At 41.0% G+C, this 26,652-nt stretch overlaps 1 protein-coding gene across 1 annotated transcript in view; it reads right to left on the bottom strand.

The window, feature by feature from the left end:
- The window catches only part of DCDC1 (doublecortin domain containing 1), a 369,285-nt gene that overhangs the window by 320,966 nt on the left and 21,667 nt on the right, over positions 1-26,652 (bottom strand). The window contains exon 5 of the mRNA XM_043549349.1: positions 12,745-12,950. Within this exon, the coding sequence (XP_043405284.1) occupies positions 12,745-12,950 (206 nt within the window). The remainder of the gene's footprint in view (positions 1-12,744; positions 12,951-26,652) is intronic.

The following is a 26,652-nucleotide window of genomic DNA, read 5'->3' as shown; positions in this document are numbered from 1 at the left end:
GGGGGCACCAACCACCTGCAGTGCCACACTCTGCCCCGGCACTGCAACCTTACTCTCGGCACAGTGAGGAGGAGAGGCCTTGGAGGGCAGGGAAGGGAGTTGGAGAGCAAACCCAACCCACTCTCACCCTGCAGTAGTGACTCCTGTCCTGAGGGGCTGGGCCTGGCTCCCAGCTTGCCCTGCACTCACCCCCACAGCAGCAGCTTCTGCAGCTATTCTGGGAGTTGCAACCTGGCACACAAAGTCACAGCGCTGTCCAGGTTTGGCTCAACCGCCCTTGATGGAAGCATGGTCAGGGTAAACTCAAGCAGCATGCTACCCCACACACCAGGTTACAATGCCACTCACTGAAATTTGGCCTGGCCGCCACCCTGTCATGATAGAGGGGTGGCTGAACAAAACCTGAGCAGCGCTGTGAATCTGTGCACTAGGTCACAATGCTGGGGCCCAGTCCCACAGGACAGGAGCCACAGCTGCAGGATGAATTTATTAAACTCACATAGACACAAGTCACCGACAAACAGGAAAATTATCATGTCCATGACATTTTTCCTTACGATGACAAACCTGCAGCCCTAAAGATAATTTATAATTAAGATACTACTGTTCATAAGAAAACCTAAGGGCTTGATCCTCAGCTGTTTCATCTCCCCCAATCCTGAAGGCAGCCCTTATTGTTGACTGCTCTAACTTATGCAGGTGACACCTCTCTTGGCTCTCATGTCCTCAACCCATCTCAAAACTCCCCCTACATGGAAGGGAAAGCATATGGCATAAAGCTGGCTATGCAGGCTTTACAGCACCAGAAATTCCCCCTTTTGTCAAGGGAATCATCACTTGCTCCTTTATGGCAGCTGTAAGTCACCTTTACATCATTCCAGTGGTGCAAAGAAGACTTAACCTGGACTGAGGATCTGGCCCTAAATATTTTATCTTTCATAAAAAACAATTTGTGATATCATCATCAATCATTTGTATTACATGAGGGCCAGGAGGCCCCAAAGGAGACTGGGGCCTCTTTGAGTATGTCTACACTGCAATTTTAAACCTGTGGTTGGCTTATGCCAGCTGATTCAGGCTCAGGCTCCTGGGCTGACAAATCATTGTGTAGACGTTTGGCCTTGGGCTAGAGCCCGAGCTCTGGGACACCATGTGGGTGAAGGGTCCCAGAGCTTGGGCTCAGGCTCGTGCCCAACATCTACACAGCAATTTTTAGCCCTGCAGCCCGAGTCCCACAAGCCTGAGTCAGCTGACCTGGGCCAGCCAGAGTGCTTTTATCCCCGTGTAGATATACTGTCAGTGGTAGGTGCAGTACATACACACATTACAAGACATTCTTCCACAAAGAGCTCACAATTTCAATAAAGAGTGCAAGGAAATATTATCATTCCTTAGTTACTTAAGCTACACAAAAGATATTTGCCCTGTGTAAAAGCATTGGCTGTGTAGGCAGAGATCTTGGATCACACTAGAGGTAAAACACAATGTGGCAATATCTTAAGAAGACTGAAGTGACTGAAGCAAATGGCTCCCTTTGGGTGATGGAAGGGTTTTGACACACCAGCAGAGGTGAAAACACCCCTGTGTTATTTGCTGCTGAAGTGAAGCCGTGGGGGCTGGCCTGCCTCTAATACTTTCTAAAATCATAATTCAAAGCTCTCAATATATGTTAAACTCTAGAAATGTAACCATTGTTTCATTTCATCTCCCATCCATAACTGAACAAAGAGGTTGTTTTTGTGTTAATTAATGTAGGTCATTAGTACTCGGAAATTGTTTACTCTTTGGATATAATGTCCTGATAGTAAAGGTAGAAGCTGTGACTGCAGTACAAACTCTATTATCCAAATGCTTTGGAAGACCCTGGGGAAGTTTGGACAATTAGGTTGCACGTAATCAAGAATATTTTAAATTCAAATGAATAGAGATTGAGGGACCGTTTCAGAAAAAAGTCAGTTTTGGAAAATCAAAGCTGTACTATAGCATTTGTGTATACTTCTATGTGATTAATATTCAGCGATTCCTTCCATTTCTTTCTAGTTTTTGTATATATTGGAAATAAATTGATAATGTTAAAAGAAAAGTGAACAAGATAAAAATATTGCAGCTATGTAATTATGTAAAATACCTATTACATTTTCAACATCCTGTTATAATTTCATACTGAAGCAATGGGATATTGTGACAGGTTGTACCAGGCCTTCTCTGCCCCCCATTGGAGGCATTGCTACACTGACAAACCCACCCAAGGAAAAGCATTGCCTAGGAAAGACGGATAGTCAATTTAGATGTCCAAGCACTGCCTAGAGAAGCCTCATACTGTCAGGACCAACAAGCCTACGGCTAAAGTAATCCTTGCATGCATAAACATGGGAAACTTGACTAGGAGGAGAGAGGTTATATTACCTCTCTATTTGGCAATAGTGTGACCACTGCTGGAATACTGTGTCCAGTTCTGGTGTCCACAAACCAAGGAGGATGCTTATAAAGTGGAATGGGTTCATAGAAGAGCCATGAGAATGATTAAAGGAGTGGAAAACATGCCTTATAGTGATTGAATTTCTTACGTCTATCTATTTAGCTTAACAAAAGGAAGGTTGAAGGGTGACTTGATTGCACTCTGTAAGTACCTACATGGGGAACAAATATTTGATAATGGACTCTTCAGTCTAGAAGGCAAAAAGTATAACAAAATTTAATGGCTGGAAGTTGAAGCTAACCAAATTCAGAATGGAAATAAAATGTATATTGTTAACAATGAGGGTAATTAACCATTGGAATAATTTACCCAAGCTTGTGACGGATTCTCCATTACTGGCAATTTTTAAAATCAAGGTTGGATTTTTTTAAAGATAAGTTCTAGTCCAAAAAGTAATTATTCTGGGGAAGTTCTATAGTCTGTGTTATATAGAAGGTAAGACTAGGTTATCACAACGGTCCACTCTGGCCTTGCAATCTATGATCCTCCAGCGGATAGAGGGGCTGGGAAGAGACAGTGGCCAATCAGACCCCACTAGATAAGATAAGAAGGCTTGTCTGCTTCTTCTGAGAGAGAATGCTGAGTGACGCTGGGACAGGAGAAACAAACCCTGGCTCTAACCAAAACACCCAGACCCAGGTTGTAGCCTAACAATCAGACTGCATCTTCAGTAATAGTTTGTGACAAACTGTTTATTTCGTTGTGGAGTTTAAAATCCCAGACAGGCATTTTTTAGTTGAATTTCAATTAATTGTTACAGGACTAGAAAGAGGTTCACTGCACAAGACACCTTGCTTATGATGAGTTCTGAAAGATATACAATGGCAATCTCTTATCCTTGAACCTTCAGATAAAAGCCTTCCTTTGTCCTAAAAGCAAAAATCATGTGCAAGTAAGAGTTTCATGTGTTTCAGGTACGGTTCTTGGAATCAGCAGCTTCATCATCATGTATGTGGCTTTTTATGGATACTGACATGGATTCCAAGAAGAAAGTCTATAATCAGCTAGAAAGATTTTTATTAAACCAGATTCTGCTTTGTGAAGATGACCAATTCTTAGATTTATTTTCATTTTGTTTTTTCTTGTTATCTCTGCAGTGCCCTCTCATGGCCCATCACATCACAACTTGCCCAGCCTTGGCTCTCCACTGGTAGTTTGCTGCCTCTTGAGTGGTAATGGCACTTTAGCCCTCTGGCCAAGATACATATAAGTCCGACCCCTTCTGGAGTGTTACAATCCAAATGAAATTAGAAACAAAAAACACAGGATTGTCCGATGACCTTCTGTAGGACCCTACCCTTTTATTCAGGTCTTGTCTTCAACAGTCCATACGTCAGCCAGTTACCTATGGTTGGGCCACCCCTTAGAGCAGGAGGATCATCCAACCAGCAAACTAGCTTAGTCTCTGGGCTTCAGCCAGACTTCTCTCACATCAGGAGAAACAGCACTCTGCTGTTCTTCCTAGGCAGTCTTGGACTGGGCTAGATCTTCTCCTTTTAGCTCCCCTATCCATGTCTGACGTCTGCTGCATGTATAGAAAGGAGGGATAAATTGGATCCAAAGGCTTTCATTAAACCTCTCATTGCCAGTATGGGGGCCTATCTGCCTCATCACATGTCCTTATTGTTTCCAAAAATCACAGCATCTAAACCATTACTAGAATGCTCCAGATTTGTTTGACCTAAAGATGTGAGAACTGAATATTAAAAGTGTCTCCAAATTTTTCTCATTTTCACAAACTTTTCTGAACGTTGCCTGAAAGTGTGATAGGCTAATCAAGGCATTTAATATCGACAAGATCTTGACTGTCTGAATCGTATTGCCTGCCTACAAAATAGTAGCTATTGACAGATGGAAACTCTGCTTTTCTTTGAAATGTGTAACCTAAAGGAGTTCTCATGGAACTCCTGGTCTTCAAGATACCAGCTGCTACTACATCAAAGATCTTGGCTGTCATAAATCTTGTTCATCTTTGTTTGATGCTAGATGGGTTCTACCAATGACCTTGGCCATGCTCCAAGGATTTTGTGCTCCTCCAGCAATGCACAGAGGGCAAAAAAGACATGTTCAGAATTCCTGAGCAATCCTGGGCATAATTTAAGTTTTGTTGGAGGCTGAACATGCCCACAGGATTAGAGGAAAGAAAGGTGAAGAAATACCATTTGTGGCAGTGTCTTCAATTCAGCCCCCTTCCTTTAGGTCCTGTACGAAGCATATCTTGGCTTGACCTAAGGATCTATTCCAATGTATTTAAAGTGTCCTGGATTTGTAAGAATGGTACTTATAAGCTTATTAATCAAACAAGGCCTAAAAGTTTGGTTCCTTTACATACCATTATAACTGAGGCTCACACACTATTGCTTCTGCATGTAAGGTCAAATCCTAAACTATACTTACTCTGCATATCTGCATCTTCCTGCTGTTTTCTAGTCATTTCTCATAGCTTTTATAAAGATCCCATCCATGATTTGTATATCATGCTGGAACAGGTTTGTCATACCCAAATTCCCAAGCCCTGTTGAAAATTCAGTGGTATTTCTCCAAGCAACTGAGCCAACATCATGCATTCAGAAGACAATTCTATGGAATTGCTCTCCCTCACTATGCCAGAAACTAGTTACTTTTAACTTTACAAATAGTATAAATGGCAAAAAATAAACGTATAGTATTAAAAATCTTTTAAGATTTAATAATGTAAGGTGTTGAGCATCATATGGGTAAGACAATTCATTAAGAAATTACAATCTTTTGTAGTGTTCTTTTAAATATTATCAGTATGCAACACATACTTTATTAAGAATGCATGTTTTAATACCCAGTGTTCCTTTTCTCCAATCTGTACAGTAACCACAGTACTTAAGCATATGAACTATCTATAGTTCTGGAGTTGTGCAATAGTGTGCAGTGAATACAAATTTAATGAACACTAAAAAGGTGAATCACTCTAGGAATTGTGTGATATAAGCTGAAACGGTCACTGAAATGATGCCACTGAAATTACATGTCATTCTCTGAAAGAAAATAGCACACAAGTTACTTTAAAGATGACAGAAATGGCAATACTTTGACCAGGTGAAATTCACTGTTCATGGAACTGTTGAAAAGAAACAAGAAGAGGAAATACTGAAGACATTATTCATCCATCATGCCCATTCCAGGTCATCCAGGTGACATTCCTTTTTCAAAGTGCCCATATAGAAAACCAGGGCTTGAAATAATGACTTTTTTTTTCTACCACTGTGGTAAAAATTGTAAAAAAAAAAAAAAAAAAAAAAGTGTCCAGTTATATTAGTTCCATGTTCAACTGTAACAGTAAGCCACATGTCTTGCTCCAAGAGCAGAAACATTCTGCAACTGTTATCATGCACCAGACTTGTGTATGTCTACACTTTGAGCTTGAAGGTATAATTTCCAGCTCTAGGAGACATACCCATGGTAGCACTGATTGAGCTAGCTCGCTAAAAATAGTGTAGCCATGGCAGCGCGAGTGACAGGTCTATTTTTACCATACTAATGATTAGAGCTAGCATGGGTATGTCTCCTCAAGCTGGAAATTATACCTTTGAGCTCAAAATGTAAACATACCCTTAGAAGCATATGTTTCTCTGCCAAATACAATGAAATGGAAGAAATAACGAAAACACATAATCCACAAAGCTTTGTGTTTCCTTGCTTTTTCTTTCCTTCTTTCATTCCCCAGTGCAAGTTAGAGTAGCTTCATGACTGCTGTAACATGGACTGGAAGATAACAGTTCAGAATGGGCTGCACCACCAGCCAGGATTGTCAAGTACATTGTACTCCAAACTCCTTAGCTGCTGCCTAAGGCAAGTTTAAGTCTGGAGAGATGCAAAGGGGATTTAGTAGTTGAGTATATAGTCTATATTTAAAAAATGCCTTCCGGGGATTTCATCCTGAGTTTGGTAAACAGAATTAAATGTTTGTATAAGTCATTAAAGTCAAAGAAACATCTTATGTATTCTTTAGTTAAGACCTCATAGAAGCTACTGAGTTCTGAATTTCCAGAAAGTTGCCCTTTGGTAAGAAAACAATTGCAAACTTGTCCAGCATATGTCCTATAACAGGGGTTCTCAAACTGGGGGTCATGAGGTTATTACATGGGAGGTAATAGTCTCTGTCAGGCGAGTTGTCAGCCACCACCCCCAACCCCACTTTGCCTCCAGCATGTATAATAGTGCTAAATATGAAAAAAAAAGTATTTTTAATTTGGGGGGCGAGGGGGTCAGAGGCTTGCTGTGTGAAAGGGATCACCAATACAAAAGTTTGAGAACCACTGTGACTGCATACAGATTCAGGGTCTGCAGTGTCTGGAAGCAAGGCCTGCAGCAGAGCCAGTCTCCAGGCAACCTAATAAGCACAGTTGGCCTGTAGTAAGCTGCCTGATTGGTTACATAGCCTCTCTCAGGGAAGGACTGCCTTCACACCACAGCAGAAGCTAAAAAAAGGTGAGAATATCAGAGGCACATGGCCCACACAGGAACCAATGCAGTGCTTTTTGCAGCCAATGGCACACTTGGAACTGAAGAATTCTGCATGAAAGCATCTCTTCAAGTGACCTCTAGAATTGCAGTCTCTCTCATCAGGGGCCCATGTCAGTGCTTCTACATAGCTGAGCACTTTGAATCATTTTGCTGCTGTTACTTCTAGAGGAGTCCAAGGCTCTGAAGTTCCTGCCTCTTTGAAAACAGCTCTGACTGTTTACACTCTGAAAGGCAGATGCCTGAACCAGAGTGTTCAGATTCAATAGATGTGAAGATAGTTTGAATTTAGAACGATAGGGGGGATGCAGTAATTAGAGTTATGACTGTAACATATTTTCAGCTACCTAGATTAAAGTTCACTTTTTGCTATTTGTCAGTTTTGTCTTGCATATTATAAATGAGAATTATGTGAATGATGTCTTGCAAGGACAGTCTTGCAAAGGCAGTCAATCACATGGGATCAATTTATCCTTGAAAAAGAAATCAAGTTGAAAATTTGCTATTTACCTCAAGCATCAGCAAATCAGAAAAATAATATATCATAACAGTCTCTAAAGGTTTCTTAAGTGAAGAGGGAAGATAAATATAACACTTTTTAATCAAAGATTAACCAAAGTAAATATAAAAGCTTCTCTGACAGATTTAGCCCTTTTGCTACTCACATTCCCCCTCCCTCACCCTTAAAAACCATTTTATTCCTGTGTTTTCAATGGAGCTTGACATTAATATGGTTCGTATGCTTCAGCATCATAGAATGGTATCAGCATAGCTCTGAACTGAATTGTTAACCTGTATTCTCTTTCTTAGGTCTCGTCCAGTGGTCAAAATTCTTTTTGATCTAGATCCTACCCACACATTGTTTGTTTTTAAAATTTGGCTGGACAAACAACAAAATAAATGCATTTTACCAAGAGGACAATCCTTCAGTTATGAATTTTTAGGTCCAAACTCTGACCTCTTAAAGAGTGTTGATTTACTTTCCAGGGGATTTTGCTACCTAGATGAATCTCAAATAGGCAACAGTGAATGTTGAAAGTCATATTGAAAGAATGTTGAAAGACTATAATTGGTAAAACTGGTTGTATATTCCAGCACCAGCTACTTTTATAGGATAATTATGAACTTTAGATGGCAAGTTCTTTAAGACAGGGCATGACTATTTTATCATATGTCCTTACCGTGCTTAGCACAACAGGACACTGATTAGGATATGTAGGTGTTATTATTATTATTTTATTATGGTGTATTGTAGTAATAGAGTACTTTCCAAAAGAATTGTGAAGTCAGAATGATTCCTAGCCACTTGACAAGCCACTAATCACATGCCCGTCCTCGACTTTTTCTTCTGAACTTCAGAATATCCTCTTTTTAGATTCTAAAATGACCTCTTCACAAAATGACCAAATCACACAATTTGAACAATTATGAGGAATTGAGACGAGTTGAGATCTCGCAAGTACACCCTGGCCTTTTGTAGCATTCATCTCTTGCAGACAGACACAAAGCAGCTATTTAATAATGGTGACATTTCCTTATTCTTGATATATCTTCTCTGTTATTGCTGAAGGGGCTGAATTATTATTTTTCTGTTGCAAATAGAAGTCATGATACAAAAATCTAAGAGATGAATTAATAGATATTATATAAATATTTGAAAAAATACTTATTGATAACTTAGATGTTTTCTGTATTTTGCAGCTTGTTATGTCTTTAATATTTTCTTTCCTTTTGCTAATTTTCCAAATATCCTTATTTCCAGTTTGTTTTAATTTTGAAATGTACCTGGATAGGCTGTTTACTTCATTGGTCCAGTTCAGAGGGAAGATAAGAGAAAAAAAAACCCAGTAAATCCCTGGATGAGTTAAAAATGCCAACTTGGCATGCCTGATCAGTAGATTTGCTGTTATAAGGTAGCAGTGCCTCTACGAGACATCCACATAATGGATAAATTAAAATAGGAGGATTTTGCACAATCTGATGGATCTGGCTTGTGGACAGCTGAAATACAGCCAATAGCAGTGACATTTCCACCCTCATTCCTTATTGATAAGCATCTATCAGATTAGAAAAGAGATGGTCACTACTGGTGTCATGGTTGGAGAGCAAGATGGAGGAAATGTTCTAGATCCCTGGGCAAAGATTGCAGCAGATGTCTGATGGGGTCAACCCGATATTTGTGGGGTGGACCCACTTCCCCATGGTGGGTGAAGGCTAATGAAAGTCCTATGAGAGGTGGACTCATCCACGGGAGCAGGATATCCTCATGGCTTTAAGTATGGTTCTATTCTGAAAAGTGACCATGTACTGCAGCACCTTCTTGCTCCGATTATTCTTGTTGCGTATTTAGTCCTATTTGCTTATTTTAGAGACAAGTACATTTTGATAGCTTTTTAAAAATCACATTAGCTATACAGGGAGCTGGATTCTATTCCTTCTTTTATATCAACAGAATTGTTTACTCAGTTCCAATCAGCTATACCTGTGCAAATCACTGAATACAATGTGACTGCACATATAGCAGCCCACAGTAGGAGTTGTACAAGTGTGGCATGCACCAGCACTGGCCTCCCCTGGCCAAGTGTCAAGAAAAGGGAATTTTCAGTTCTGATCAGGGATCTATAGGATTCCCACCAATAGACTTTTGCCTGAAAAAGGAAATGGATCAGAACTTTTCTTCGTACTTATATTTCTTACATAAAAATCTTTCTTCTTTCCACCCTCTGTTAGACCATTTTTACCCTTTTCAGAAGTGTCCAAGCAGTTTGTACATGTCTTGACATACTGGTTTTCCAGTTCCTGGAAAACTATGCCACCAAGGTCTTGCAGCCAGGCAGTTAATATGGCCCTAAGTGTTCAGAGGTTTATCCACTATTTAACAATATTTTCTCATTTTAAGCATCTTCAACTTTTTAATTTTTAAGGGAGTATTATTAAGATAAAGGTTGACCAACTTCTGGCACAGCTGAACCTTGCTGGCTTTTTAGACGTGACTCAGTCAGGCTTCAGGCAGCGTAATGGCACTGAATAAGTCCTGTTTAATATGGCTGATTTCCTGCGGCCAATAGGGGGAAAAAAACACCTGTTCTTGTTGATTGTGTTTCAACAGTCTCATTTTCTTGACTAGAAGTTGGTGACAAGACTGCAGTTCTAGGCAGATGAGGCTATTCTCAAGTGGCTATGCTCTTTGTGAAGGAGAGGATGGTTATTTTCACCTAAAGGGGTCTCCTACAAGGTACTGTTCCATTCTATCCCCGCCTGCTGTGCAACAAATATCTGAAGTCACTGTAGGAGATCTTTTGGAGATAAAGGTATGGACCTATTGTTTGAATAGTGTCCCCAGTATTATTATTAGGCTTCTCTATGGTGCTCACCACTATGTTATCTGAATTTGTGCTCATAACATCCTGTAAAGTAGGGTAGTATCATCTCCATTTTACAGATGGAGAATAGTAGCACAAATAGATTAAGTGTATTGCCCAATGTCACAGAAGATGTTTTTGGCAGAGCTGTGAAGAGCCAGAGAAATACTGGAATGAGGAAGAAAAGAGGGTGTATTGTGGGGGGGAGATAAAATGACAAGAGAAGGAAGAAGAGTGAAGAAGAAAATGAAAGGGAAGGAGACAATCAGAAGAGAAGAAACCAAAAGGCTGAAAATGAAAGACAGAAGAAAAAGAGTACAGTGATGGACAAAAGCAACAGAGACATACTAAATTACATTTTGAAAAATGTTTTTAATAGAAAACTGAATGACTATGTTCAAATTAAACAAACAAATATTATGCATGTACAAAAGACTGAATTCCCTCAGAAGCTCCTTTCTCCTCTATAACTGTACATAGCATGACCAAAAATGCCTGGGTGATCTTTTATCCCTGACTTAGAAAGGAGAAATATGCTGTTTAAATTTACCAGAAATGTTGTGTGGACAGAGATATCTTGGTGGGTGGGACAGAGGATTTTATTCACCCGTTAGCAAATTACCTATCTTATGGGTTGGTCAAAACATATTGCTTGGCCTGCTTTCCTGAACATGCTAGTCCAGCCCTGCCTGTAGGTCCACAAGCTGCCTCCATTTGCTTGAACCAGTCCTGAACTTTCCAGTCAGAAGGCAGCTTCTCAGAATGATTTTTATGTAAGAAATATAAGTTCAAGGTTTTGTACAATTTATTTTTGTAAATTAGCATCAGTGCTCATAGTAGTAAAAACTGTAATACATTTCTCAATATGGGAAGATTTTTAATGCCCCATAATCCATAGTTAGAAAGAAGGAAGACGTTTAGTTTCTCTCTTGCTGGGTAATTATATAGTCCTTATGTCTGTAATATCTTAAGGTTTGTCTACACAAACAACTAGCTAGCAGCAAGTTGGTGTGCAAATCTACCCTGCACTAGCCTGCTGCAGATTGTGTGGATCCTGCCTGTTAACAGGTTTCAGAGTAGCAGCCGTGTTAGTCTGTATCTTCAATCTCTTTGGTCACTCGATTACAGACCTAAAAGTGGCAATTCTTCAACAAAAAAACTTCAGAAACAGACTCCAACGAGAGACTGCTGAATTGGAATTAATTTGCAAACTGGATACAATTAACTTAGGCTTGAATAGAGACTGGGAGTGGATGAGTCATTACACAAAGTAAAACTATTTCCCCATGTTTATTCCCCCGCCCCCACTGTTCCACAGATGTCCTTGTCAACTGCTGGAAATGACCCACCTTGATTATCACTACAAAAGGTTTTTCCCCCCTGCTCTCCTGCTGGTAACAGCTCACCTTACCTGATCACTCTCATTACAGTGTGTATGGTAATACCCATTGTTTCATGTTCTCTGTGTATATAAATCTCCCCACTGTATTTTCCACTGAATGCATCTGATGAAGTGAGCTGTAGCTCACGAAAGCTTATGCTCAAATAAATTGGTTAGTCTCTAAGGTGCCACAAGTACTTGTTGCATGTTAACAGTTCGTTAAGGCACTCTGATTGGTCCTGTTTCAAAGAGGACTTGATCAAAGCACATTAATGAATTGCTAATGTTCATCAGTCATGGTCCACACAGACAGTTAGTTCACAGCAGGCTAGTGTAGGAAGATTCAGACCCCAGCTTGCCACAAAATAAATATTTATATAGACAATCCTTAAGTGCCTGAATTTTTGCTACACCTTTCCTACAGTCTTTTTTTTTTTTTAAATAGGACCCAATGGAATTCAAAGGAATTCATAAATCAGAGAGGATGGAATGTCAATGCTCCAGGCATCCAATCTAATGCCCATTGCGCACAATGGCAATCTTTCCAGAGACTTCAGTAGGAGGTGAATTGGGCTGTATTACTGTGAAAAGATAGCATCTACCTTTTCAGACTTATTTAAAAGATAACATGGAATAATGATGGAAATCCTGACAGTGTGATTTATAGATACTGTCTCTCTTGAAAGCTACCAATGCACTTATGGATTTGCCTGATTATTTAAGTATTTGTTGTTATAAGAACATACATAAAGAGACCACATTAACCCAGAAACTATTAAATTGCCAAAAAAGTCTCTAGTTGAGGAAAAGGATTTTTGCTTCTAGTGTAGTTTTAGGAGTATGATACTGTATAATTATGCCATTTTAGTAATTTAGGACAAACTATATTGTACACTTTTTCTAAAATGTTAAACCAAATCTATAACCTAATCAAATAATTATTTGGAATAAGGAATAACTAACATGGAAGAATGAGGCCAATTTTTTTTCCAGGAAACTTGGGCTGTTTAATAAACAAAGTTTACCTTTTCGATTTGGTCCTGTGCTGCAATAATCTCATAGCCATCCTGCCCTAAGCAATTTTTAAACACCAAAAACCTCAGTGAGGACTTCTCAGTAAGTTTCTTCATGCGGTTGGAAAGGACAGGCTTGGTTTTCCTTCTCTTGGCACCAGTAGGAAGAACCAGACCATTCACCGTCCAAGTTACTTTCTTCATTAATGACAGATGGTCTGGAAGAAAAGAGGGGAAAAAGGTAAAGTACATATTTGGCTTCAAAATTAAAAATGGACACATCATGCTCCCCTTTCTCTATTATATTAATAATACACACTGGCCTGTCTCCATGTACATGCTGGTATTTTCTGAAATACTACCACACTCTTCCCACTAACCATGACATAAGCTGTAGCAAGCTGTCTCCACTGATAGCCTGCATAAATCATCATTCCTGAAGGGAACAGATGTTCAGGGTATGAAAGAGTAATACCACAATTTAGTCATAATTAAAATTCACCCTTAGCATGCTTCTATCACCGATCAGAGGAGTATTTACCTTTTCACCTACAAAAAAATTGCTTCCCATCTCTTCTGCTTCAGGAAAATTCAGCCTGTTCCTTAACTTGTACAATGTTTGAGTTCCACATCTGACATTGCATCCCAAAAAGGATGCTATTTTTCCTCCTTAACAGTTGATTTCCTTACATGCTTAAAAGGATGACCTCTACCTAGTGCCACGGCACAGAATATATTTGCAACTACATGCAAAAGCTTGAACCCTTACTGGAGTTGCCATACAGGAAAGTAAATTGTAGAGAATACATTGCTACAGATTAAAACCAGGCCAGTAAACACACTATTTTTGTCAGTAATAGTTTAGTCTCATCTACACATTTTCAAAAATAGAGTTCAGGGACTAAGCTATTTAACTCCCATTGATGTTAATAGGAGCTGCGTGACTAAATCACCATATATCACTTTGAAAATGTAAGGATCACATTGCCATTATTAGTGCTGGATAACATGTTAAGTGAATGCCACTGTTCTTTCTTTCGGAGAGTGGGTTTCAATTCACAAATCTTTAACATCGTGCGCATTAGATTTATTCCATTATGGAATATATAGAGCATGTCAGCATGTGTTTGTTTTCATTAAAATTACAATAATAAATTGGCAGTGCTTCTTGCTGCAATCTGGATTAGTTCTAGAAGGACACACTCCCTTTTTTCCCCTCAAAGACATAGCTATTTACAATGCAGCTGGAAAGATCCTCATTTATTCAGGGGCTCTGTTTCCCAAATAAATATCTCAGTGGGGAACTGTCTGTAGAAATTCAACTGCTCCAATTCTGTAATATGGGTCAGATCCTCAGCCAGTTTACATGGGCTTGACTCTATTGACTTCAGTAGAGCTACACTGATTTACAGCCACTGAGGATCGGACTCTATAAAACCATCTAATCTAATGGTGGTCAATGGGTGGCATTTTGGAATGTTTGTTCTCAGCCTAGAAGTGAATTTCATTTTTTAAAGTCTTGGCAGTTCTGAGCAGTTTCTATTTTCTGCCTCACATTAATATCCTCCCTCCCTTTAGGAAGTTCTTTACATTTCTGGCAGAACTCATTAATTTCCTGTTTTTCCCACTTATAAAACAGCCATCCTTAAGGCACACACAGCAACTCATGTTGGGAAGTGGGATAGTCTTGGGCCTTTTGTTTTCACTGTGAAAATCGATCCAGATTTGGCCAAGTTATGAGCACATGTACATGCGCGGAGCTTGTTAGAGGCTTACTGCTATATCTCCAAACACTCCACCTGCTGTGAGTAGGCCCTAGCCCCACAGCACTAGCCCCTTCATGCCAAATGCACTGTGCATTCATCAGCCCCATGGAGCTTTATAAATGCCAACTACACTCAGCCTCTTACAGGGTGGACATGCAGCAAAAATTCCAGATAGGACATAGATGAATCATCAACAGTGGCTCCCATCCCTTCAGCCTAGGGGAAGGTGTGCTGGGTTGGAGGCAGGAGGAGACCTTCCCCTGAAATTCTGTGACTTCAAAGCCCTTATTATTGAGTAAGACCTCATACTCCTACCTTAGGAGACAGTCAAATGTCATTCCTCCCTGCAAATGGCAGCCACTTCCCAACCAATCAGACTACCAACAAACTCTTTCTGGTTCAGCCCTGCCCCTCCTTGGGGCTTGATCTATTAAAATAACAAAATTATTCCCACATAAAGTTCTCCAATTTCCACTAACTGCATACTCCCACCGAGGATCTCTCAGTCTTCCCTACCTGGAGCTTTCCCCCTGAAGACTCAGGGCTCCCTGCTGGCACCTATTCACTCCCAGCAAATTTTTGTAATCTCTCTTTCACTGAGCAGTCCCCTTTCTCTGCAGCTTCCTTCTCTTCATAGGAGAATCAGCTCCTCCACACTCAGCTGGCTCTACTCATTAAACCTCATAGGTATTTAACTAATTAAACCACATCCCTGGTGTGGCAGGCAGGGCTAATTGAACATAGTTGGCCAGCTCCAGGCCTCTAGCCCTTAAAGGGGTAGATCACCCCACATCCCATTTTACAAATGGAGTACCTGAGTACACTGTCTTTCAGAAAAAACAGTAACCATGGTTCTGTGATATGTATTATCTACATGGATTCCGCTTCTGGTTCACATGAGCCCCGTGCATGCAAGGTCAGATTATTTTGGCTAGCAGTGTCCATTAGGGGCACACCCTGCATGCCCTTGTGCTCCCTCCAACTGAGGGCAAAAAGGATGGAGCAAGCCCAACTGTCCTTCAGCAATACAGAATTCAGATGGAACAGAACTCTGTAGGACAGCCTGCAACTAGTTGGTGAGGTGTACCATCAATTTAAATGTCTCCTGTAATATATAAGCTGTTGCTGATGTGGAATCTAATAGAGCCCCTGTGAATGCTATTCTCTGAGTCAGCAACAGTGCTTAACTTTTCTTTGTTGATCTTGGGACTCAGTGTGGTAAAAAGATGTTAGATTATGTGAATGGAATCATTCACCTGCTACAGTGATCTTCCTCAAATAAGCCAATTGTCGAGGTATGGATATACCTGGATCCCTTGTCTCCCGAGGTGAGCTCAGAGCTGCTATGACTATCAAGCACTTGAAGAGTACCCTTGTTGCTGCTGAAAGACCAAAGGGCAGGACTCTGTATTGGGACTGGGATACTCCCTCTTGGAATCTGAGGTATTGCCTGCGTGCCAGATGTATCAATATGTAAAATTATATGTCTTGCAGACTGAGATCTGTGAACCAGTCTTTTGGGATTTACGAAAGGGATTATGGAGGCCAGTGTTACCATCCTGAATTTGAAATGGTGGATGGATCTGTTGAATCTCTTCCTTCTTCAGAATTAGAAAATAATGAGAGTAAAAACCCTTTCCTCTGAACTTCAGGGGCACTTCTTCCATTTCTTACTTTAACTATATCTTGTATGAAGGATCTCTGGAGAAGGGAAGGGAAAGGCGATAGGAAAGGACTGATATTGAATGGAACACCCCACATTTATAATTGCTAAAACCTAGCAGCTTGAGGTCATTTGATTCCAGGCATTTTAAAAATAAAAAGGTGGTTTCCAATGGGGGTGGAGCGGGAGGGTGTAGTTCTTCCAAAGATTCTTTTGGCTCTCAACAATGGCATCAAACTTGCTGCCAGGTGAGGGACGCAGGGTATGCTGTAGTGAAGGAAGAGGCAAATGGCCTTCTGCATTGGAATTTCTGCTTCTTTCTTAGCAGCTCTGATAATCGTTGTGGGTTATAACAATACATGGAAGTCTTTTGTCTAGAGTGAATTTTCTTCTAGGCCTATTTTCTCCTATGGGCTAGCAGGCAGAATCCCAAGGAATGGAGACCAGCTGTCAAATCTTTCAGAGAGTGTAGAGCTTCATCAGTTCCTTCACTAAAACATATCGTGACCTTCAAATGGAAGGTCCTCAGTTGTTGTCTCCTTCAGTATTTCTGAAGATTTTAGCCAAGAAGCCCCTATGTATAGTGATGAAGGTGGCCACTGAGCATGCTGCAATATTGGAGGCACCTAACACAGCCTGTAGCAAAGTATGAGCTACCAAATGTCCCTCAGGTACAACAGACTTTAGTTCCTCCTTATGTTCTTGAGGGAGTTTCACAATAAACTATGATACCTTGTCCCAATTAAGGTAATTATATTTGGACAGGAGCACCTAGTAATTTGCAATATGCCTCTCCAAACATGATGATGAGTAATTTTTCCTTCCAAATAAACCTAATTTTTTTGGATCCTTATCTCTTGGCATCATTTTCGGGGGTTTCCACTATCTGGACATTTCATGAACTCCAATTGCTATTAGAGAACCAAGAACTAGTTGGGTGTAAAAATATTCAAACACATTTGAAGGGACGTAATAATACCTATCTGCCTTTTTTACAGATAAGTGCCACAGATGCTAGGGTATGCCATAAATATTCTGCCAGTTCCAATATCCCCTTGTTAACTGGCATGTAAAGCCTTCCATGCATGTAGGAGTGAAAAATGTCCAGTAGCTTGTGTGATTTTTCCTGCACTACCTCCACAGAGATTTCTAAAGTGTCTGCCATGCTACACAAAAGTTTCTGAAATGTTTTTAAATTGTCTGGCTGAGTGGAAGTGGAGGTAACTACTGCCTTATCTAGTGATGAAGAGGAGATCACGGCTGGAATCAAATTCTCTTCCTACCCCACACTCTATAGCCCAAACTCTGTAATCTGTAGCAAAAGGTACAGAAAAAAAGGTATCAACACACTGTCAGTTGATCTGGGCCTACCAGGTAAGCTCCTTTTTTCCCCAAGGTCAGGGGTCTGAGGCCACAAATTTTCAGAGTATGTCTTTCCATAGGCGCCGACTCCGTGGGTGCTCCGGGGCTGGAGCACCCACAGGGAAAAAATGGTGGGTGCTGAGTATCCACCGGCAGCCCCCCTATCAGAACTTCCCCGTCCTGCAGCGTCTCCTGCCCGCCAACGGGCCCCGTGGATCAGCACCTTCTCCTCCCTCCCCACACCTTACGCCTGCTGTGAATAGCTGTTTCGCGGTGTAGAGGAGGCTGGTGGGGGGAGGAGTGAGGATGCGGCAGTCTCAGTGGAGGGGCGGAACTGGGTGGGAAGAGGCATGGTGGGGGTGGAGCCTTGGGGGAAGGGGTGGAGTGGGGGTGGGGCCTGGGGCAGAGCCGGGGGTCGAGCACCCCCCGGAACTTTTGAAAGTCAGCGCCTATGTGTCTTTCAATGTTTTATTGAAGCAGTCGACAAGCCTGTCAGACTGAAGGTGATAGATGGACATCTTTAAGGCCTTGATTATTAAGAAGTCACACAATTCCCTCCTTAATTTTTATGTAAAGTTTTCTCCCTGTTCAGACAGTATCTCTTTTGGTATCCCTACCCATGTAAAAATTTTCATCAATTCAGTGGTGATGTTAGCACAGTGGTTGAATGAAGGGGGAGGGCCTCTGGGTACCACATGGTGTAATCCATTATCATCAGGATGTCTAGTACCCAGCTGCACACTTTTCCAAGGGTCTAACCAGGTCCAACCCTGGAAGGGTATTCTGACCATCGGGGGGGGGGGGGGACTAACAGAGATCTTTTGGGTCCAGTCCATTGGCATTTGGGGCATGATGTGCAGTAGTCCTTGACCTGCTGTGCACCTCCAGCCAGTAAAATTTGAGGGTTACCCTTCTGAGCAGGGATGGCCAACCTGTGGCTCCAGTGCCACATGCGGCTTTGCAGAAGATAATATGTGGCTCCTGCTAGGAGCCGACTCTGGGGAAAAAATGATAGGGCACCTACAGGCAGCCCTATCAGCCCCCGCTCCATCCCCTTGCGCCTGCCAGCGGCCCCCTCAACCAGTGCCTCCTCCTCCCTCCCCTAGCGCCTCCCATCTGCCACGATCAGCTGTTTCGCGGCATTGAGGAGGCTCTGGGAGAATGAGGAGGCAGCAAGGACATGGTGCACAGCCTCACCCCTTCCTCCCCCAGCACCACCACCTCCTCCCTCCCTGTGCCTCCTGCCCACCACGATCAGTCTTCCAACAGGAGTGGGAGAATAAGTACTTTTTCGTTGAACATAATGGTAAGGCCATGTGTCTTCTTTGCCAGATGTGTATCTCTCAGTTCAAATCTTCAAACTTGCAGCATCATTTCGCTTCTAGCCATGCACATATGGATCAAGAATTCCCACAAGGTTCTGAACTCCACACTTTACAACTGAAAACTCTGAAAAGCAAACAGATGTAGAAGCCCAGTTCTTCACCAGATTTGCCAACTGATCAGAGACTGTAATGTTAGCCTGCTATTATGTGGCCTGGCACATAGCCCATGTGAAAAAGCCCTACTCTGAAGGAGAGCTTATAAAACCGTGCCTCACTGATGTGGTTTCAATCCTGTCACCAGAGAAAGAGAATCTACAGAAAAAAATTTTCTGGCCTGCAGCTTTCACACCACACAATAGGACGCAGAATCTCTGACCTGAACAGTGACATCGAATCACAACTGCATTCGCAATGTCAGCAGTGTATTTGAGTATCGCTTTGGATGAATCATGCAATATACAGGATAAATCTTATTATTGGTATTTGTCTGCACTGTGTCTGACGACTGTGTTGTAAGGGAAGAACTCCTCAATATCTTGTCACTAAAGGACAGAACTCATGGATGAGATCTAAAGGAGGCATTGATGTTGGTAGTTGTGAAAAGCCACTTGCCTTTACAGAAGCTCACTGCCATTGCAACGGATGGGGCTCTGTCCATGTGGCGGTCTGCAAATGAATTAGTAGGGCTTTGTAAGTCTGACAGGAGCTTTCCCGAATATTGGACATTTCACTGTATTATTCATTGGGAGCAACTGATATCTAAAAATCTCAAATTTGATCACGTCATGAAACCTGTCTTGCACGTTGTGAAATTCATTCTCTCAAATGCACTCAATCACAGACAATTTCAAAATGGAATTGAAGAACTGGATGAAGACGACGCCCTGCTGATTTGACATTTCACTGCACAGTTCGATGGCTCTCGAGGTAAAGTTATTTCCCGTTTTTTCGAGCTCCTGGAACCAGTAAAATTGTTTATGGAGGAGAAGAACAGAATACACCCCGAGTTTACAGATCCTGGATGGATTCTAGACTTGGCATTTCTTGCAGACATGCTGCTGCATTTGGATAAACTAAACATGGACTTACAAGGAAAATTCCGGTTGCTGTCTGACCTAGTTCAAGGAGTATTTGTGTACATGAACAAACTTCAGTTGTTTCACAGACAAATGCTTGAGGGAGACCTTACACACTTTCTCTCAATGTCACAACTTCAAGCCAGATCAAAAGAAGATGAGCAGAACCCCTAAAACAGAGCACAACTAGGTATGCGAGCATGATTAAAGATCTTAAGGACAGTTTTGAGGAAAGATTCCAAGATTTGCAGCAGAAAAGAGCTCAAATCAAATTTCTGATTGACCCTTTTAGTGCTGAAGCCGATCGTCTGAAGCCCCCTTTAGTCACTTAAGCAACATCTCAGATGGAAATAATAGGACTTTTGGAAGATGACAGATTGAAATCTGTTCAGAAGACAGAGGGGATCCTTACTTTCTGGAAATCTGTACCAAAGGATAAATACCCCAACATCAGAGGTGCAGCCCTACAATTAATCTCAATGTTTGCCTCGTCCTATCTTTGAGAGTCTGTTTTCTTGACACTCAAACATGTGAAATCCAAGCACTGATCCGTTCTGACAGACAGCCACTAAAGAGAACTGCTGCATGTGAGCACAACTGAACACAAACCAAACTTCAAGGGAATTGCTGAAAGCAAAGACTGCCAGAAGTCCACTAAGTAAAAGATTAAGTTATTATTATCGTTAACTATACATTATAAATATACATTATCAACTTATATAATGATTATGTGTGCGCATACATACATGCACACACACACACCTATACATATATGTATATAATCATTACATATTACTGTGGCTCTTTGGCAATGTACATTGGTAAATTCTGGCCCCTTCTCAGGCTCAGGTTGGCCACCCCTTCTTTTCAGGGTCTTCGCTCGCCCTAAGTGTCCTCCAGGAGGTACTACATGTGTTAGCTGTAAGACTCTCTAGCAGAATTTGTTTGGACCTAAAAGTTATACTTGTGCTTTCCTGGTTTGGGAATCTTTTTGCCACCCAGTATAGCTTCTCTTCCCTGAGTTCAAAGCAGGGCCACAGCTTCATCAATTGAAGGTCTACCACTCTCCATTTATACTGGCAAGTTACTCATATGCCCTGCTCAGTGTCGGGTCATCTCTTTGTTTGCTTATAAAATCTACATCTGCCATTAGTAGGTCCAAATCAGGAGAAGGTAAGGTGTTCTATTTCCCCTGTTGTGAGGGGAGCTACAGTTCCTTTTGGGGTCCCTTCATCAGGATCCTCTGTCTCTCTAACCTCTGCTAACTTTTTGTGTGTTTTTGTAGTTCGAGGGCTCCTCCTTGAGGGCCATTCCTTTTCAGAGGTTCATCACTCCATGATTTTACGATCTCTCCAAAAAATTCTCAATCCCAACCCAAAATCATCAGGTAGGCCCACATGGGGGCCACGCCTGTCCATACTTTTTCTGTCCGGCTTCCTATGGTGAACTGTACTTCCCTCATGGGATAAGGGTGTACATCACTATGCATGCACTGGAGGCAGATGATTTCCCTTGGGTTATCTCCAACTCGTGTTAGTTGTTCTCAGATCAGCTTTTGGCTGCACCTGAGTCTATTAGGGCTGGCACTTCTACCCCATTGATCCACACAGGGACTAATATCTTGGCCAGGCCTCTTTTTCTAGCCCTGGTGTCTACCACCCATGCCTGCCCATAGGAGCAATCCATGTAGGGGCAGTCACAGCAGAAATGACCTTGTTGCTTGTACAAAAAGCAAGTCCCAACTGAGAGGTTTTTTCCACCCCCTGACTGTTCTGGGGGAGGTGTGGCACTCATGGTGGGTCTTCCTTTGGGATCAGTCTCTCCTCCAACTCTTTCCTCCCCTTGGAACAGGCTTCCAGAGCTTTGTCATAGCTGTGGGCCATCCGGGAGGTCGAACCTGGCATTCAGCGGCCCGGTGGTCATCTCCCACAATGGCCCCAAAGGTCTTCAGTCATTGGCCCCCTGGGATGTACATCTTCGATCTTGGGTGTCCTCATTTTTGGGGTTGTAGTCACTAAGTAATTTTCTGCTAGCCTGGTTGCCTCAGCCAACATCTGAGGCTGATGTCACAACACCCACTCTTGCCCTCCAGCTGGGAGCCTCTGCGTAAACTGTTCCAGCACCACTTCTTTGGCCACCTGTTTCCCTGTCCGTTTGTTGGGCTGGAGACACCACCAGTAGTGTTCTTAAGACTCTGGACATTGCTCATGGTCGGGCTCCCTGTGGAAATACTTCCCAATGGAAGTGCTATCAGTGGGTTTCCAACATGATACTGAAGGTTTCTAAGATGGCTGCCTTGAGTTTATCATAGTCCTGGGCTTCCGTGGTGTCAAGGTTCCAGTATGCAGCTTAAGCAGGTTTGGTAAGGCATGGTGCTAGCAGAACAGCCCAGTGTTCAGCTGGCAATCAAGCTGCTGTAGCGACCCGGAAAGCTTTGGGGTCATTCCCCAGCCCTACTTTCATGAGTCTTCCTGGGAGGTTTGTAATCATTGTGGGCCTTGGGGCCACCACGTTCGTGCATGTTCCTTGGGGTTGTAAAATGGCTGCAACATATTGAACCAGGTGATATTGCTGTTCCTGCAGTTGCTCTGCCAACTCCCAGAGGGGCTGTTGTTGCTGCTGCTGTTGTTAGGCAGCTATTTGTTGAACATCTGGTTCTGCTGCTGCAGTTGTTGGGCCGCCTGTTTTTATTGGCTGTCCATCAGCCATTTCAACGATTTGTTGAGGTCAAATTTTTCTCTCTTTTTTTTCTTTTTTCTTCTCAAGGTCTTACAGCAGACCCAAGGCATATTCCCATGTTCTCCACTAAGTTGTGATGATTGGCACTTAATGGAAGCACTACCTAATGGTTAGACAGTCAGTTCCTCAGTGCAGAGTGGTGTTGGTAGGGTAGTTTGGGTCCTTCCACTCCACCGGGCTTCAGCCCAAGGCCCTGTGAAGGTTACTAAAGACCAGGCACCCAAGAACACCTTGCAGCTGCCCTCCCTAGCCCACTTCCTACCCCCCATTCTATAGACCAAGCTTTGAAGTCTGTAGTAGAAGTTACAGAAGAAAAGGTATCAACTGCACATTCAGTGGAAGAAGTTTTGGTGTCTTCAAAGAGAAAGCCCAGGAACTTCGTGTTCAGCTGCAGCTCTCCAAGATAAAATATTTAAGATGTGCTTCTCTCATTTCTTTGTCCTCTTGCAGAAGGAGCAACAAATTGAGCCTCTAGCAGGGATTTGCCCATTCTCCAAGGCAAAAAAGGCACCTTGAGTGCCCATCATTAAGAAGAACAGCTACATCACAGGAAGGGCACGTTTTGAACTGTGATTACTTTCTTTCCACCATAGAGGCTAAATTCTGGTACTGGGGAAGTCCCTAACACTACTATAAAAATAATGAATAGATCCGAAGTGTGAAAGGACTTGATAATGTTTCTCCAACTGTATTGATACAGTGTACTCTTTTGTGCCTCCCCTACTGTTTCTCTCTCTTAGTTTTCTTCTTTCACTTACTTTTGTGGAATTAAGTAAGCAGATTACACCTACAATAATTCTACATAAATTCTACTCTGAAAAATAACTTTTTAAAAACTACTAAAAAGAGGATATAGATTTTTTCTATGCTCATTTACATTTATGAAAATTATTAGAATTTTTTTCAAAGCTACAATATTGTAGCTGAGAAATACATTGAAAATATATTTGTTATTATGACTTTGCAAAGTAGTTATGGCTTATGATATTAAATATGAAACAGCAAATCAAGTCTTTGCAGCTTGAGATCTGAATGCACTGGCGGGTAAGAAAACATAATGTTGTGTTCAATAACATCATCTGTCCAAAATACAATTGCCTATGTGCTTAGTAAATACATTATGCCCAGGTCACATTCCTGTGTTCAACTAAGTTTATAGTCACTCCCTTTTCTTTAAATACTTGTGTTCTTTGTTTCTGCATGTTCTGAAGTGTCATCATTTATTGCCATAGGCGCAATGGCTATATTTAACTAATAATGACAGTGGTTGTCATTAGATTTTAAACTCAATAACACTAGTCTGACATATTATTTGAGGTATGTCTTCATTTCAAATTTGATTAAAATTACAAACATCCCATCTTTTATGCCAATCAAAATATTGTCACCTCCTCTCTTGAACTTGTCTATGAACTCTTCATGTAAATAAGTCCTGACATTTGTACCTGTTTAAAGTGAAGAGTCTTAGGTTGTAAAAATATTTGTATATACTTCTCTTGGAACCACAACACAAAATAGATCAGAGACTCATCAGTAGTCACAATATTTCACCTAATATGAACTTTGAGGCTTGAACCTAATTTACAAAAGTTATGACTTTTTTCCTAAAAAAAGTAAAACAAGAAATGTTTTAATTATTTTACTTTTATTGGGAAAAGATCACGTCTAGTGTTTCCTTACTGAAATAAAAACAACATCACTCTAGTTTGTAAATTAAAACAGGAAATCACTATTTTAAAAAATGTTGCATACATTATAAATTATTGTAGCTATATAGGGACAGTTCAAAAACACTGAAAATAGCATCAGGATAGAGAACAATGGACACCAGAAACTAAAGAATTGATACAAGTAAAGTTCAGAAGATATAACTTATCACTTGGTAATGTTATTGAGTATAAATTCTGCCCACATTTACACCCATGTAAATGCTCCAAAGAGCTGAATAGCTGTAAATTCCCATTAGCTGGGGTGAGTTCTTGCAAGGACACAGCTACAATGGACAGTCTTATGAGATATCTATATCTATAGATATATATGGGCTAGAGGAAGGGTTGGGAGTGAAGAATGCCTCATTCAGTAGCTGCTCCTTCAGGCATGGAGCAGCCTCGCTTGTACTGGTGATGGGAGTATTATACACATTGTGGAAGTATGCTGGTGTTCCGGTGTGTCAGTAATTTAATTGTCACAACTTATGGAGGAATTTTAGGGCAGATTTCAGGTTAACAATGGTCAATTTGGCACCTTTGTTGTGAACTATTCAGGTATTGGTGGTGGGCAATGGCATGGTGTACGAGGGATGCAAGCCTCAGTGTTTTGCACAGCTTGAAGACCACCTCATTTACATCATGCAAGGAAAGGGGCTGGGACTCTGGCTATCCAGACAAAATTCCTTAGGTGATGGTAAGGGGAAGGGTGTGGATAAGGCCCTCCTACATCTTCTGGTTTCTGATACATATTAGGTCATCTTGAAATCCATATTGGTATGGTCCTGAGGAGTAGTAGTTGGGAAGCTGTAACCCCCAGTTAAATTAATGGTTAATTTAAATAAAGTTGCACTCTCCACATTTAACACATACTACGTGTCTCACTACTTCCATGGCGAGATCAATGAAGGCATAATTTAGCCCATTGTTTGTCACATATTATCTTTCAACATATAGGTTAGTATTATTATTAATAGTTATATTACTGTACTATCAAGAGGCCTCAGGGATCTCCATGTGCTAGGTGCCATACAAATACATAAAAAGATACTGTCCCTGCCCCAAACAGTTTACAATCTAAAGCCTCTATCCTGCACTTGTACTCATGTGGGTAGACTTCTGAACCTGGACAGTCCCATTAAAGTTTGTAGATTGTTTTATTTTAACACTACACAGAGGAGAAAAAAATGGTTAATTTGATTAAAATGAACTTTATGTTGTTAATGAATGTAGTTCATATTTTTCACTATTTAGAATATATTTATCTCATACCAGGATTGTACTTCTATTTATATGATAAGGTGTCCTCTCACTCATAGTTTGCCCCAGACAGACCGATTAAAGATCACTTGTAGTTCTATAGTATGAAACACAGCTGTTCTGGAAACACAGTAATAATATTTACCCTTAGGGCATTACATAAATATGCAACACAGTAAGCATTATCATTCCATAAAGTCAAAATCCATAAACTAAGGAATGGTGACTATACACACAAAAGGTTTATAAATCGTCTCTGATTAGCAGCATATTAGAAAGACTATTTAGTTTTAATCTTGTTGATAATATATAATTCCATTTATGTAATTACTGCTATATTAAGTAGACGTTTTTCCAATTAAAATGTTACGCTATTGAAAAAATAGGTATTTTCCTTAGTAACTTCTTCCACCTGGAATATGGGCCCTATTTGGTGGTATAAATGTTTAAAATTTAAAATTATATATATATTATATTATATATATAATAATTAGGCCTTATTTAAAATTTATTTAAAATTTTATATATATATATATATATATATATATATATACCAATTAGGCCTTATTTAAAATTTCTAGTTCAGTTGCTTTCTCCTAGCTATGAATCTTGCCAGATGCTCAGAGGAAGTTGAAAATCCATGGTGCTTCAGCCAATCTGCTATGGGGGAAAATTTCTTTCCAGACCTGCAAAAGGCCATCCAACTAACCCATGACAGATTGGCCAGGCCACCGTGCTTTTTTTACCTTCCTCTAAAAGGGTTCATGGGATGGGACAAGAAGCCATCTCCTGGGAAGGGAAGAGTAGTTAAAAACCAAAGACATATATTCTGTGTGATTGTAATGACATCAATGGGAGTCCACAAACCTGGAAGGACTTGTCTGCCATCACTTGGGATAGGAGTTGTTGCAGGAATAATATGTATGTTTTGACCTATGGTTCCAAAATTAGGGGAAAGGAGGAATATACAGTCAGAAAAAGCATAACACATGAAGGATAGGACCTTACTTCCGTATTCAGGCA

Source organism: Chelonia mydas, chromosome 6 (assembly GCF_015237465.2).
Source record: "Chelonia mydas isolate rCheMyd1 chromosome 6, rCheMyd1.pri.v2, whole genome shotgun sequence".
NCBI classification, from domain to species: domain Eukaryota; kingdom Metazoa; phylum Chordata; order Testudines; family Cheloniidae; genus Chelonia; species Chelonia mydas.
Note: the sequence above shows the minus strand (reverse complement) of the source record. Positions and strands in the feature narration are given on the sequence as shown.